Source organism: Stegodyphus dumicola, chromosome X1, assembly GCF_044657685.1.
Source record: "Stegodyphus dumicola isolate Sdum_Otavi_A_Nest chromosome X1, ASM4465768v1".
In the NCBI taxonomy this organism is placed as follows: Eukaryota; Metazoa; Arthropoda; class Arachnida; order Araneae; family Eresidae; genus Stegodyphus; species Stegodyphus dumicola.
The window spans coordinates 29,036,648-29,053,018 of record NC_140780.1 but is presented as its reverse complement, the minus strand read 5'-3'; the positions used below and the strand labels follow the sequence as shown (position 1 = coordinate 29,053,018).

Below are 16,371 nucleotides of genomic sequence, written 5' to 3'. Positions count from 1 at the left end.
TATTTATTATACTAGTATGAATATCTAAAATTTACATCCATAAATCTATTGAATTCCCCCTTTACGTGGATTTTATATTATTTTGAGAATAATTTGATTCATATAAATGAATTTCATTTTTATCAAAATTACACAAATAAAGTTCGCATACGGTGATTCTGAATGATATTTTCAGTTACATAAACGAAGTACAAATTATTTTTAAAATTATTGAAGATATACATTTTTATCGCCTGTAAAAATATTGCACTATGAAAAATTTAATGTAAATCATACGACCTTCTCGCGTTTATTAATTTTACTTACATTTACTTTAAGAGAAACTATTATTTTCGGTAAACTCCGGGATTATGGTAAAGAGAAAGAGATCGACTATTTCGATCACGTGATCTTCCGAAACTAATTTCGCTTCAAGGCCACGATACAGTCGGCTGTGCCAAAGTAGCACATTACGTAGCAAAAACGTTGCAAACTGGTCCGAGTAGAGTAGCGTCACCGTTCTGCGGGGCTAATGCTTCACGCATGCGCAGTGATATGATTCGCTAGTGTAATAGGCTGGCATCTGTAATACACTATTGGCGATGCATCATAAGATTGGCGATTAATGTTGTTCCGTTAAATATTGTCACCGCTAGAGTTAGCCCTGACTTACCAGTTTACTTGTGTCTTATATTTAGTATGATTATTATTTATAAATTTGAGTCACTAAACTAAAAGATTTTTGTGAATTTGTATATGTAGACTTAAAAAGTTCTTCAACATAAACAACACCCATTTTCTTTCGCTACTTGTTGCAACTCTCAGGGCTACAACGTGCAGGTTACAAATTATCTCACACAAGCTGAAAACGTTACATTGTTACATTGCTCTAACTAGTGCATACATTAACTGAGTGAAAAGGGAATTTCTCCGCTTAGTTCGCAGTTAAAGAAAAAAAATAAGAATAATAAAAAATAGTCCAATCAAATGCAGCGCTCCTTCTGTCGATTTCGCACAGCCGTTACGTAATCGTCTGTCTGCAGCAGCCGTCGTCAACATTCTCTCCCTCTTTGAGTCGACTTCAGGTTGGCTGAAAGACATAACAGTACCTGTGTGAAGAGTTCTAATCTCTGAGGCACCTTGATCACACGTCCAAATCTTGACACTTTAGCACCTTGCAGGATGTTACTAGAGTCATTTGAAGTGTTATTAGAATCCGAATGCTCATCACTAGAAATAGAAGAAATAGGATTAGTAAAAGAGTTCTCGTTTATGGGATCAGTGAGTGTGTCCGTTAACTGCACTTCCAATGGAAAGACTCGCTGAATGGGACGAAGCAGCGTACCAGCTTGAGTCTTCAGTTCTCACCTTGCCATCTTTCCCAGGAATTAGTCGAATGACCTTAACTAAAGGCCAATGCATCCGTTTTTTAATGTCATCTCCTATTAAGACAATTTCACCCAGCCGTAGCTCTGACGATGGACCCTTCTTATTTTGAACCAGAATGCTTAAATATTCTTTCCTAAATCTATGCCTTAAATCATTAAGTAGTTTTTGGCTATGTCTAGCCCGTTTTCGAAGACCCTTTCGAATCGCAGAAATCAACATCGGGAACACCTAAGCTACGATTCTCGATGAGAAGCATGGCTGGAGAAAGTGGGATTAAATCATCCGAATTTTCGGACAGATAGGTAAGAGGTCTAGTGTTAATTATTGACTCGCAGTCGCACAATACTGTGTACAACTCCTCGGTTGTAAGAACCGCGTAATCGAGTGTCCTTCTCAACAGCTCCTTACTACACGAACTAACCTCTCCCACTAGTCTTTTGAAAGCATATCTGCCGGGTTTAAATGACCTGGTACATGGCGCCAACACTGAGAAGGAATCAGACTGTTTATTTCTTTTACCCTATTCGCAACGAAAATTGACCAATCACCACGGTTCTTAATCCACCAGAGTGCTACCATAGAATCACTCTATGCAATAATTTTCAAAATCAGGCAAATCCAAGGCAGAGTATACTGAGTGTACCAGTCTCGCGCCAATGCAACAGGCCATCAATTCTAACCGGGGTATTGTCAGAGACTTTAACGGCGCTACCCTGGATTTGGCTCTGATCAATCGAATTTTGACTCCCACAGGCGTTACAGTTCTAATGTAGACACATGCACCATAGGAGCTCTTACATGCATCAACGAATAGATGTAGCTCTGAATTATCCTTTATCTCTACATATCGTGGAATACTAATTTTCTTAAGATATTTCATTTCATCCTGCCACTTATGAAAAGTTTTCTGAATGTTATCTGGCAAGGGGTCATCCCATTTTAATTTCATAGTCCAAGCTTCCTGTAATAGTAACTTAGGTAGTTGGACTCAAAAAACCCTGCGGATAAAAAAATTCATGTACCATAGCCAAAATATTACGTTTACTTATCTCATTATCCATTGAATAATTAAAATTACATTTTAATGTATCGTTATCCAAATCCCATAAGATTCCAAGAAGAGAAGTTATACCTGAACTACGGGAAATACAATGACCTGGAACATTACTTTCCCAACCCCGTAGGTTAAAACATCCCCGAGCCATTACTTCTGTCGCCTTAACTATAAAATTTTCTTGCTGTTTGATATTGTGAACCCCGGTGACACAATTGTCAACATAAAACGAATGCATTAATTTTTGGGCCACGTAATCAAACTCGGTAGGGGATTTATCCAAGAGATGCTCTATCGATGCTGAGAGTTAAAAAGGAAACGAACAAATGCCGAACACCACTCTGCAGTGTCTGTAAATCATAGGTTCTTCAGGACTTGGAAGAAAATCGTAAAATAATCTCTATGTTCTGGGATAATACTCAGCTGAAGAAACGCTTTCTCTATATCCGATGATAAACCAATATAATAGAATCTAAACCTGTCAATTATATCAGGTATGAGTTCAAGTAAATTCGGCCTTCTATTTAAACAATCATTTAGGGACGGTTGATTTCTCTCTCGGGCTGAAGCGTCGAACACCGGCCTTACCTTCATTGTGTGGCTAGTATGCTTTATAACAGATCTACAAGGCAAATAATAACTCAAATTATCAATTTCAGTTACAGGAACAATTTCTATTACTTTTAGGTCTTCCCATTGCTTAAAAACTACCTTATAGTCATCTAACTGATTTTCCTCATTAATTCGTTGACATATTCTTTCATGCCTTTTAAAACTCATACACGTATTGTTAGTGGACGATTGTCCAACATCATTTAGAAATGGGAGTGGACTGATATTGGAGACGGCTCGACGAAAGATTCCATCTGAAGTTCTGACGTCTATGACTCGTACTAGGCCATCTGGACCAGGAAAGGTTTCCTCGATGCGAGCTAGTGTCCACTTCATGGGTGTCTTGTTTTTATCCTTTAACAAGAGTAGTTGTCCTGCCTTGAGATTGGATTCCACTTGATTACATTTTGAACGGTTCTGCAAATGATTAAGATATTTCACACTCCAGCGGTTCCAAAAATTAGCTCCGAGTTTTTGAATTAAAGTCCATCTAGAAGACAAGGTCAAAGAATCTACAGAATCAGTCGGTTCTGGTATCGACAAAAGTGGAGCTCCTATTAGGAAATGACCTGGAATCAAAGGCTGAAGACCTGTTGCATCAGCCGAAATAGGTGACAGAGGTCGAGAGTTCAAGCAAGCTTCTATTTGTGTGATTAATGTATACAACTCTTCAAAGTTTAAAATTGTCGTTTTCGCGACCTTTGTCAAAATTCTCTTCATTGATTTTATATTAGCCTCCCATAATCCGTCAAAATGCGGGGAAAAGAAGGAGGAATAAATCTCCATGTTATACCCTCTTCGGAGCTAAAGCGCTGAATAGGATCAGATCTACAAATTCTCAAGAGTTTATCAAGAAGATTCTTCGTTCCCTTGAAGTTCGTAGCGTTATCACTCCAAACAATGGATGGTTTAGATCGTCTTACAATAAACCATCTAAGACATGCTAGAAATGCTTTAGTAGACAAACCCGATACTATTTCTAAATGAATAGCCTTTGAACTAAAGCAAATAAATATTGCGATGTATTATTTAAACGTAACTCTAGATCTTTTCAAATTAGGCTTGGTGATAACTGGACCTGCAAAGTCCAGTCCTATTTTTTCGAAAGGTCTAGTTATTACAATTCTATCTCTAGGTAAGTCTCCCATCATTTGGTTTATGGTTTGGTTTCTTGTTCGAAAGCACGTCATGCATTTACTTATAACGCGTCTAACTCTATCTTGTCCGGAAGGTATCCAGTATAATTGTCTAATAAGAGAAAGTGTTGTCTGAATGCCCGAATGATGAGATTTTTTGTGATAATAATCTATGAGTAATTCAGTGAAATGATGTCTTTTGGGTAAAAGAAGTTGATGTTTCTGGTCTTCTGAAAGATTGGAGAAACGTAGTCTCCCACCAACTCGTAAAAGTTCATCTTCATCCAAAAATACATTTAAGGATAAACCCTTACTATTACTTCGAACTAATCGTTTCGACTGCAGGCACTTAATTTCAGGTTGAAATTCAGAATGCTGTATACATTTGACTAGCACCTTTGTTGCATTCTGTAGTTCAGAAGCAGTTAAAAACCTTTCTTTTCTTAATGGTGGATTGGCTCTACAGTTGTTAGCTAACCTTAAACACCATGCAGTAGTTCTAATTAATTTGCTAAATGACGAATACCTTTTAATGAATTCGTTCTCAATGGAATTTTCACCTGTGACTGTTGGGTTCACTACAGTTCCCCTTCGAAGTTCAAGCTCTTCATTATCTTTGAAATCTCTTATTGATTCTGAAAGTTTGGGCCATGAATCGATGCTCTATAATAGCCACTTAAGTCCATGTCACCACATGTCACTATTCCGTAGTTCAGACAACGTTATTCCTTTCGTGGAATTTGTCTTCGTTCCTCTGGTCAGCATATCAGCCGGAGTTTCCTCTCTAGGGCAATAATTCTAGGACTCAGGTGATGTTTTCTCTCGTATTTCCATTACTCGATGCTGGATAAATGGCTTCCATTTATTTAAATCGCCCTGTATCCAATGTAACGTCACAGAAGAGTCTGACCAAAAATATACATTCATCTGGAGTCTTTTCTCTAACTGTTCTTTCACATTTGAGGCTAATCTTGCTCCGATGAGCGCCTCCATCAGCTCTAATCTTGGAAGGGACAGCTTCTCCAGTGGAGCTACTCTGGTTTTGGAAATGACAAAACTACTTCCTATTTCACTGTCCATCATGACGTATCGCAGGTATATCACAGCTCTATATGCCTTCTGACTTGCATCGGTAAAGCAATGCATTTGAATATCTCTCAATTCGGACTTGTTAGTCTTTCGGAAGTAATGTCGCGGAATGTTTACATCTTGAATCGCTGACAGTTCATTAATCCATTTTTTCATTCTGTTTTCAAAGTCCAAAGGTAACGGATCATCCCAATCTACTCCAAGATGCCAAATTTCCTGCATTAGTATTTTTGCCCTAATAGTGAATGGACTTATAAATCCAATGGAATCCTAAAGCTTCCCAATGGGTTTAAGAACTTCTCTTTTTGTCATTAGCTTTGTTTTCCCTTGAACTTGATTAGTTAGATTTTGTGATTCTATCTTCAGAAGGTCTCCCTTGTAATTCCATTTATATCCCAGTACCTTCTGTTCCAGAACTTTCTGGATTTCACCATTTTCGTATTCGTCAAACACTTCCTGCAGATTCGCCCAGTTTGTTTTCCATTTTCGCATGTTGAAACCAGCAAACTTCAAAATATATCTAATATCTTCATATATGAGTTTAGCTTCGTTTTCGTCTTCCTCCCCACCTATTAAATCGTCTATGAATAAACATTCGTTCAATAGTTTAACTGCTTTCTGATTTGTTTCTTTAAACGTACCTATGTGGTGTTTGATAGTAGCGGCAAGCAAAAATGAGCTGGATGTAGCTCCAAACAAAACACGAGTCATCCTAAGTATTTTCGTGTTAGGTTTCCCATCCTTCTCTGTAAGGTTATCTGCCCACAAAAATCTTACAGCGTTCCTATTTTCAGGTGACTGAGAAATCTGGAGAAAGGCTTGTTCAATGTCGGCAGTAAATGCTATGCTATGTGTACGAAATTGTATTAAACAATGGTGGATTTAAATTAGGACCGGAATAGAGACAATCTTTTAAAGAATATTCGTTTTTCGAATGCCTGGATGCATCAAATACAACTCTCACGGGTTTATCAGGTCGAATAACTGGCTGGTGAGGCATGTAATAAATTCTTCCTGTTTCATCATAACTTGGATCAATTTCCTCAGCTATACCTATTTTTAAATGCTGTTCTATAACTGAGTGATACTGCTGATGAAGCAGTGGATCATTTCTAAACCTTTTAACCAGCTTATTAAAGCGAACTTCTGCATTTACATAATTCGTTTTTAATTCAGACGAATTTTCATTCCAAGGGAGTTTAACCTCATATCGCTTTTCTTTAAATTTGATAGTTCTGTTAAAATTCTCTAAAATGTCATTATCTATTTTACTTATTTCCTTCCCTTGTTCAATCCCCAATGTTTCTAATTCCCAAAACTGCTTTAACTGTGTTGAGACCAATTTGTCGTCAACAATAATGTCCATGTTTAACAGTTCACCGTTAGAATCAGTCCAGCCTTGAAGGCACCATCCAAATATTTGTTTCGGAAGCTATAAGTTTATTTTTAAAACGTTTAAAGTCTACTAGGTATTACTTCATGATAGTAATCTACTCCGATCAAAACAGCAGTGTTTTTGTCACTGAATTCACAAGAATCAGCTAATTGTAATCCTATTAACTCTTTGTTAATTTTGGAAACTGGGATATCAAGAAAAGGTAAATTAGTTGCACATATTTTTGGTTAGTTTCTAAAGCTTCAATTTCTATATTAGGGATGGTTTACTTCCGTTTTCTAGTTTGACTTTCACAACATTGTAAGTTTGTTCTGTTGCCTGGTTAACCCCAACGGTAAATACGGACAACGTTTCCTTTCGAATAACAGGTAATTTACACTTCTCTGAAATGTCCCGAATTATAAAACTTCTCATCGATCTATTGTCTAATAGAATACGAACTGGTTCTAAATTAGCCTTACCAGAAAATGCGCGTATCATCACAGTGCTCGTTTGTAGCAACGCACTTCGGAAAATTTCGGTTTTTAATTGACTAATCTGAACATATTCGTTACTGGATGGAATTGTCGACACGACTTTTTTTTTCTCTGATTTGGTTTCAAGTTGGAAACAAATAGACCTACTGTGTTTTTTATTACATATTTCGCACTTTTTCTTTCCTTACACTGCTTTATTTTATGCTGAGATTTTAGGCACAAAAAATATCGGGCTTGAAAATTTCAAAATATTTCTTTTCTCCTCCACGGTTTTAAATTCACAGCGCTCTGAATCGTGTAGTTCGTCACAATATATGCATTTACTCCTAGCGACTGAAGCAATATATTCATACGTTTTCGGCGAATTTTTTTCAAACTGTTTACTGCGCTTGTTGTTTACATTATCGTGAACGAAGTGGAGACGATCATTTGATTTATGCCTCCAGTTATGAATCATTTCCGCTCGGTGTTTTGTTTTTGTTTCTCTACTCTCATATAACTGCGTAGCTCTTTCGCGGCTTTCGATTTCTTTACGAATAAATTCCATTAATTCGTTAACGTTCCATGTTTGGTCACTGTTTCTACTGCGACTGTATTCTAATGTAATCTCTGATGGAATTAATTTTAACAATATTGCGCAAAGTAAACTACCGTAAGTTTCTGATACGACGTTCATTGACTTTAAGCATTTAATTTGAGTTTCACACTGATCATATAAATTTCTAAGATTTTCTATATCCCTTATATTTTTAACAGGGAAAGATTTAACAGTTTATTCATGTGAGCATTTATTACCAAATCTTTTCTCCCAAACCTGTTAGTTAACAGTTCTATAGCTGAATCGTAGTTCTCATTTGTAAGCGAAAGTCCGGAAACGGCATTATAAGCTACCTCACCTAGTAACGACTTTAAGTAACTGAACTTATTTACTTTCGACAATGAGTCATTGTTATGGATAGCTGCCTCGACTTGACTCCAAAATTCCTGCCAACTGCTAGAATCACCAAAAAATTTAGAGATAGTCAATTTTGGAAGGCGAATAAATTTATTATTTTCAAGTTTGGAATCTGTAGCGGTTTCATTAGGAATGTTCATACTTTCCTTAACCGAATTTGTGTAATTCCCTCAATTTTTTCCTTGCTCTAAATTGCTACAGTTGGATTTTTTCTTCATATTCTAGAGCGGATGAAACTTCAAGTTCAAATTCATCCTCTGGACCTTCAAATCACGTTCTATTTGAGTGTTTAAATCACTCAGAGAGTTTGTTTTTTCGTTTAATATGCCTAAAGTTTCTTCTACTACATTTATACTAACGTCATCTTTGCTTAATTTTGTCTCAATTTTCTTTAGTACCTTGGACACTGCAGTCCTTAATACTTTGCGTTTCGATTTAAGCTTAGCGACAGGATCTTCCATAATTACACTTTAAAATAGAAAACTTATCCTACCTGTTTGCAGGCTTCGCACACTTCACACCGTGCTAATCCGTACTTAAGAATCCATATTTTCGAATATTAGCCGGCGTCCCGGCCTATGCACCAAAAAATGTTTATGTTCGCACTAATGTACACTAATCTAATCACGAATGTCGCTGCCTATGCATCTAACTATGAATTTAACGACATATCTAAATATCAAGCGGTGGTTCAGCTTTAATTCTATGATCAAATACTCAATCTAGTTTTAAAAGGATTTATTAAAATACTAAAATTAATCTAATCTAGAATGTAGAATGAAATCTAATGTTATACCTCATGAGAAGCGTTCTAGCTGCGTCATAACAAATCGAAAGTCAAGCTTTCACTGTTGCCATTTCGAGGCAGAGAAAAGTTTGTTTCTAATCAAACCGGAACAGTTAGGTAACAGAATTTCATATTTAAAAGGTAATGGCAATTCATATCGGCCATCAGGAAGAACATTTAAATTCCCTTTAAATTGCTTAACGGTGTCAGAGTGAGCAAGTTTACGTTAAACATCTTCAGTTGGGTCTGTTATGCCAATGGCATCTAAATTCCAGAGTTCGGTTACGCTAAGATTGGCACAGTGCAACGAAACTACATTATTGCACAAATTATTTTCTAGTAATGCTGGAATAGTAGCTGAAGTATGTTCTTTAAATAAGCTGTTTACCAATTGCAGTGTATCCGAATTTAGTCTCAACTACAGTTACACCCGAGTTCAGTTTCAAAGAGCTGCCAGTAATAATGTCCTCGATGGCATCTGCTCCTAAAAGCAACTCAATGTCATATTCTTTAGCTTACAAATCAGACAAGGTAATATTTCTTTCTTTTAATTCTTTCAGTGTATTGTGATCAACTACTTTTGGAACACATCCACATATTTTGTTTTGAGAAAGTACTTCAAAGTTATGGTCATACGTGCCCTCAAAATTTCTTAAATTAACATCAAACACTAAATGGGAATGAGGACTTGTCTCTCTCCCCCCAAACAAATCGTGTTATAAAGGCCCGTTTTCACTGCTGCGTATGCGTTGCAGTGTCTATGTGTTTTTCTAATCAGCGAGCGAATTCACTTTGATTGACATCTGCAACCCGGTCGATGTGACGAATGACATACGGATGGAGTTCAACAATGTTCAACTTCTATCCGTATGGCTGCGGATGCGTTGTGGTCACGTGGTAAAAAAAGGAGCAATCAGGTGTTGCCACCAACAATAGCAATACAGAAGTAGCGATGAACGCTGGAAAGAATGTTTTGCTAAAAAATACATTCTAGCTGAATTAACATTATAAGGAGAAATTTGCGTACTGAAAAAGTGAGCAATCAGCTGAATTCAGTTAAAAAAAGATAAGAAAAATAAGATAACTGCAACTACAGTACTTGTTCGCAGATAAAATCAGGCGGCCAAAAATTATAATTCCAAGTCTATGAAATAGCAAAATTTGTCCTGACAATTATTTCCTAGTTCTGCATACTCATTTACCTTTAATGAAAATGAATGTCTGACTATATCAAACTGCTGTAGCAAATTAGATATGATTAAAAGATTTATTTTTTTCTTTTGAAACAGGTAAAAACTAAAAACGTTAATTATAAATTAAATTTGATAGCCTTTTAAATATTCCACTGCATTAAAGAGTATGTTAAATTTGTATTTCCCTTTATAAATATATCTTTTTGGCTAACATATATTTGTAAGCACATGAAATATATTTTTAGCAGCCTGTTTAACTTCAATCGGAATGCCACTTTAAAAGATAATGTTTTTTGTAAAAAATGTACTAGAAGCTGAAGAACAAATTCTTGGGAATTTTTCAGACAATAGCACACTGAAATAGGACCAAAAAATTTAGTTTTAAGAATTGATTTACTTGATTATGTATATAAGCCAAAATATGCATATGATTACCGTGTGATGCTAGCTTAGTGGGAAAGCTGACGGTAATAGTGTTTACTTTTGGAGGTCGTGAGTTCAAATACCATACGCTTTTTGCACCCTGTCTGCAACTTTTCCAGCTTTTTGTTTCAATTTGATCTATATTCGTGGTTTATAATTTATTTCTATTATTACATGCGTTAAATATATTGTTTTATTTATGCTCTTATTTATTTAAATTTCCCCCCGTAAAAAAGTTTGAAAATTATATAATACTAATTTAAAGCAGACCCTGTACATATACATTTGAATTTAACAAACATTCTCTATTCGTAAAAAGCAAATTTAAAGTTAATTAAATTTAAGTGAAATTTAATGCAAACAAATAAACGATAAATTATTGCTGCGAACTAATCTACAATATCATTTAAATTCTGAGAGCATATGTAAATCAAGTGCAAGTATCAAAATCCATGAATAAATATATATAATTCCAAAAATTTATTAATCCTAAAAAATTATAAAAATGCATAAGTGAATAATAGGATAGATTATTAATCCTAAAAAATTATAAAAATGCATAAATGAATAATAGGATAGATTTAATCCTAAAAAATTTATAAAAATACATAAGTGAATAACAGGATAAATAAATTTTTGGAATTATATATTTGTTCATGGATTTTGATACTTGCACTTGATTTACATATGCTCTCAGAATTTAAATGATACTGTATATTAGTTTGCAGCAATAATTAACTTTTAAAATTACACACATACAGTTAAAAGTAGGATAAAGACAACAGCAATTAGAGAAGCAGAGAATAATTTCATTTATTGTGTAACATTTAATTTAATTTACAGTGTACTGTTTAAATGAATTGTGTTAGGCTTAAAAATTACTCCTTTTAAGCTTGATAAATACTTTTTATTCAAACACAAATAAATGCAAAAGTATAAACTAAACTTTTTTAACAAAAGAATCTGAACACTTTGTAAACAACATTAATAAATTTGATCTATAAGGTAAGAATATTTATTACCTTTTTCAAAAACAATTTTTGGGGCATAAAAAGGATCAGATTTAGGAATTATATTAAAGTCTCTAATAAATGAAGAGTTTTTAGTTCCTAATATTGTTTCAATCACTGACATATTTGGCAATTTATGACTGAATGTCAATGAAGCAGTAATATTTTTTAAAACCCACTCTTCTGTTTTAATTTTATTTTGTAAACAATCACCTCTGCAACACAAATTACACTGCCAACCACTAAATGAATATTCATCTCCTATAATCCAATCTTGAACTGCCCAATGATTTTTTTCGAATAATGCTTTTTGATGTACATCTTGAATACATTTATTTGTGAATAATTTCATCACTTTGTAATCACATAATGAAGCAATGAACTGGAATGTAGAACCTAATGGCTTGAAAGGCACTAATTTTAGACTTACTTTATTTTTAATTTGCTTCCAAAAGGTAAATACTAATGGCCTTAGCTTGAAATAGAATGGTTCAGGGTAACCATCATAAAGCTTCAAAAATAACAACACTTCTTTTGATATAAGTGATGATACATGGGTAAACAAAATTATATCATCTGGACGGAAATCTGCTAATCTCTTCCAATCAAAAGACCATAGTTCACTTAGCATTGACATGACCCATTCATGTTTATTACTGTACTTTACAGTCTTATTTAGTTTAAAAGGCATTATTTTACTTTGTAATTCAGCAAGAAATCCTTCTTCAAGCATAGTTAATAATGATGGATTACGGTCCACTTCTTCTATCAATAAAAACAAATCTACCAATGAGAAAAGATTCTGAATATTAATATCTAAAAGATCAAATAAATCTTCAACCACTAAGGAGATGATAATACGTCGAGGATTTTTTCTTCGTCTTATTTCAATACCAGCATTTTTTCCTTCTTGCAAAAAACTAGACTTCCACACTGATGCTGGGATTCCACAATCTAAGCCATACCACTCTTTAATACAAATGCAGTTTTTAAGTTTCCTTGATTCAGTTACATCACTGCCCTCAAGAAAACACCAAATGTTCGTATTAACATCAATATAAAGAGATGCCATATCTTTAACATTAAGCAGAGGAATATGGAATAGAGAAACATTACGTAGTGATGAATGAAGTTTTTTCACTGTATCTTGTTTTGAATGAAACTCAAAATGAGATGAATTATTACTTCTGTAATAAATAAACCAAATAACAATATTAACAGCTACTAAGATTAGGAAAATTTTTTTCCCATGTCTTGTTAAAGATGGAAAATGCATTGCACAGGTCTCTTCACTTTCCTAAGAGAAACAACATTCTTTTAGCATGAGACAAAAAACAGAAGCAGGGAAAAAAAAAAACAAAAAATTGCGAAAGATTATGCAATAAAAACAATTTTACTATATCAATAAAACTAATAATTTTAGAGAAACTCTAAGTTCTACGTTTTGAAGCCATTAAAAGTAATTTTTTACATTCTGAGACCCTAATAGATTATAAAAACATGCTAAATTAAAAAAAGCAAATACTACAACTGTGCTGAGAGAGTAAAAATCCCTTTATTCTTAAAATGAAGGTATTTATAATTAACTTTTCGTGTATTTTAACCTTAGAAAATTTATATTATTTTTCAAAGTGTACTAAGGATGTGTTGCTCTACCAGCTGTATTCACCAAATGTTGCTCTTTCATATTATAATTTGTTTTGATCCATACAGAGCAAACCTTCTGGTTTGATACTTTATGAGGAAAATAAAAATTAGCTTGATGACCGCATTGTTTCAAAACAAGTAGAAATACTGTTACCAGTATTTGTTTCTTCATAGAATCTGTCCATTACCTGACAGATGGGCTAATAGTGCAGCTTCTGATGGAAAATACTTTGAATTAAATCCTCCTTTCATTCTGAAAATAAATCTCTTTTATCTACTGGAAAAAAAGGCAGAATCATATTTATTTACCTAATATATACAGTACAAAGTCCATAATCTGGAATCATCTATAATCCAGACCTCAAAGCCGCAAACTTTTTTTTGTATGCTTTACGCATGCGCAGCAAGAATGCGCATACATTATGCGCCCTATACTTCAACAGTCATAACACCTTCGTTTTGTACTCTTATTAGGTATAGTGCGTGCTTTACTTTGTGTTTTAGTACTTGAATTCTTCGTATCTGGAACGCGGATTTTTCTCATAAATTTTTAATTTCTCTTTGAATTCAGAAATAGTTTTACACCCATACAAAATAATTTTGTTACTACTCTGATCTCGTATCCCATTGATTACATAATCAAGAATTGATTAATCATCAACAGAAGCGTGACTGGCTATTTCACGCATGGCAATTAAATATTTGGAAAGGAATTCACCAGGTTTTAAGTGTCGTTAAAGTCCAGACACAGTCTAAATGAACCGCATTTTTTTCTACTTAGCACGATATTACTTGCGTAATCAGAACAGCTTGGCTTAATGATTTGTTTCTCTAACCATTCTGAAATCTGTTTATCAATTTCATGCTTCTCTGCGGCAGCGCAATGAACTGGAAGTTGATCTGTCAGCACTATCCTCACCTTCAGACCAGAAGTTTTTATTTTATTCGGCTTATAATTCCTTACTAAATGTAGTATTTCATTTCGATGTACTCCATCTTTGATATGATTTAAATCAATTTCCTGGTCATTATAAATATCACAAATACACATCAAATAGTTTTCTAGTTGCAATTTTCTAATTTCGACTATGCGTAATGTATGCTTTACGCATGCACGTGTTGAAAGAAATGTTTAATAAAGTAAACAAATATATATTAAGCTTTTTTTTATGTAAAATTTGATAGCCTTTAGATCATAATTGCTCTTTATTTCATAAATTATGCTTTCATATTTTTAATTGTATAATTTCTGCATGCCATCTAACCAGATTTAAATTGATGATCTATAATTCGGAAAAAAACCCTAATTTGGAATCGCCAAAGTCCCGACGAGTCCGGATTACGGGCTTTGTACTGTATATATAAGCAAATTTGAAAAAGAGGCACGGAAAATAAAAGAATCATTTTGCATTGTTAATAACTGTTTGAATGCAGCACATAAATCAACAGGTTATATAAACTTGCTTATTAAGAGAACATGTGCATGAAATTCTTATTTAAAGGAAAATATTTAAAAAAAAAGGATAAAAAATATTTTTAGCACACTTGGAATTGAACATATAAAATTTTATGACAAAGTGAAGGACAGCCCCATCTTTGAAAAACTTTTCCTTTAAGGAAGCTAAACACATAATATTTCTGCCAGTAAGTTTAGGTATATCATTCCACTACTGCAGCTACATAAAATGAAAGTGCAAATTTCATGGAATTTTTTTTTAAAACACTGAAACCTTTTTGTCATTAGAACATGCTGCATAATCTTTTATTTAGTCATCAATTTGAAACAAGCTTGCATAATGGAGACAAAAAACAAAAATTTCAAGTATTTCTTAGATTGAACATGATTATCTAAATTTGTCCATTGATATTTAAAATTGTTAAGGGAAAATTACCTGTTACCAGTATTTTCTTGAATTAATTTAAATATGGAAGATTTACACAACAGCAAATTTTGCACCAATGAGACGTCTAATTGAAGTTTTCAAAAACACTTCATTAAAATCATATAAAAATCTTAAATGATTTAATCTACAGCTACAGCCTTTTCTAAAATACTTAATTTTTTTCAAGCTTTGCATTACTTATAAGTAATGCACTTGAACTCATAAATGATCATTGAACAAACTGTCTGAAGGAACTACATCTAATTTAAATTTTCTTCATAATATAAAGTAAAAGCCAGACTATCGAGCATTCAACCAAATAGAAAGCTCAAGTTGCCGGAATATTATCAAATTTATTATTTCTCTCTCTTTTTTTTTGCATAAAATTCAGCACCTGAGAGATTTGTAGTACTGCTAAAATAGGAATGAGACTAGACTTTGAATCAAATAAAAACTGTTGCCAAAGAGTGCGATTTAGGACCAATAATGGGTAAGTGTGACATAATGCTTTGTATTTATGTAAACCCGATTAATTCTCAACAAGTCCTTTTAAATAAAAATAAATAAATAAATAAATAAATAAAATAAAAATTAACTGCTATTTGTTTGTTTTTTAAATGCATTTAAAAAATCTCAATTTAGGGCTTGTCTTCAATGGAACAGCACGGAGTAGAGAAAACATACATACCGAATAATGACGTCATAATTACCGAATAATAATGAGTCATAACGGAAATACCAAATTATTGACATCATGATAAAAGTTTTTTCTCTAATCTGCATTGAGGTAAGAAAGCAGACAACTCGCTCAACTTTTCTTTCGAGTTCATGATTCATGTTGTTGTATTTTCTAAGCTTTGTTATTTCACGAGATTATTTAGTGCTGCCTTTTTTTATCCGGATATTTTGTAGATAAATTAAGAATATTTTAAGTTTCAGCCCTTTTTAACAATTACAGATAAGAAAGACACTCATGATTTTACTGCTTGCAACGTTGAAAAACATAAACAAGTTGCATTGACGGTAATGCAAAAAGTGCAAATTCTGCAAAAGATGGAGATAGGTGCAATTTATAGCAGAATCGTATGGAATTGCGATACGATTGTGTATGATATACAGAAAAATAAAGAAAAGCTGTTGAAATTTTACAGCAACAGTGATTCTAACACTGGAATCCAAAACCGGAAATCTTTGCATGAGGCGAAATCGGCAAACCTCGATGCTGTGTATATATAATATAATCAATTTATATATGTAATAATAATTTAACGCATATAATAAGTTGTTTCAATAATGTATATAATAATTTAATTAAATGTATCTAATATGCCTTATTTATTTT

At 33.6% G+C, this 16,371-nt stretch overlaps 1 protein-coding gene across 4 annotated transcripts in view; it reads right to left on the bottom strand.

Moving 5' to 3' along the window:
- Window positions 1-11,374: 11,374 nt before the first annotated feature.
- The window catches only part of LOC146993115 (beta-1,4-mannosyl-glycoprotein 4-beta-N-acetylglucosaminyltransferase-like), a 55,940-nt gene continuing 50,943 nt past the window's right edge, over window positions 11,375-16,371 (bottom strand). For 3 of the 4 annotated variants that reach the window (XM_085808479.1, XM_085808482.1, XM_085808481.1), the window contains exon 2: window positions 11,375-12,796. In XM_085808479.1, the coding sequence (XP_085664605.1) occupies window positions 11,474-12,796 (1,323 nt within the window). In that variant the 3' untranslated portion in view covers window positions 11,375-11,473. Of the gene's footprint in view, window positions 12,797-13,300; window positions 15,012-16,371 lie in introns of those variants that run through there. The other variant, XM_085808480.1, reaches the window with a different exon arrangement.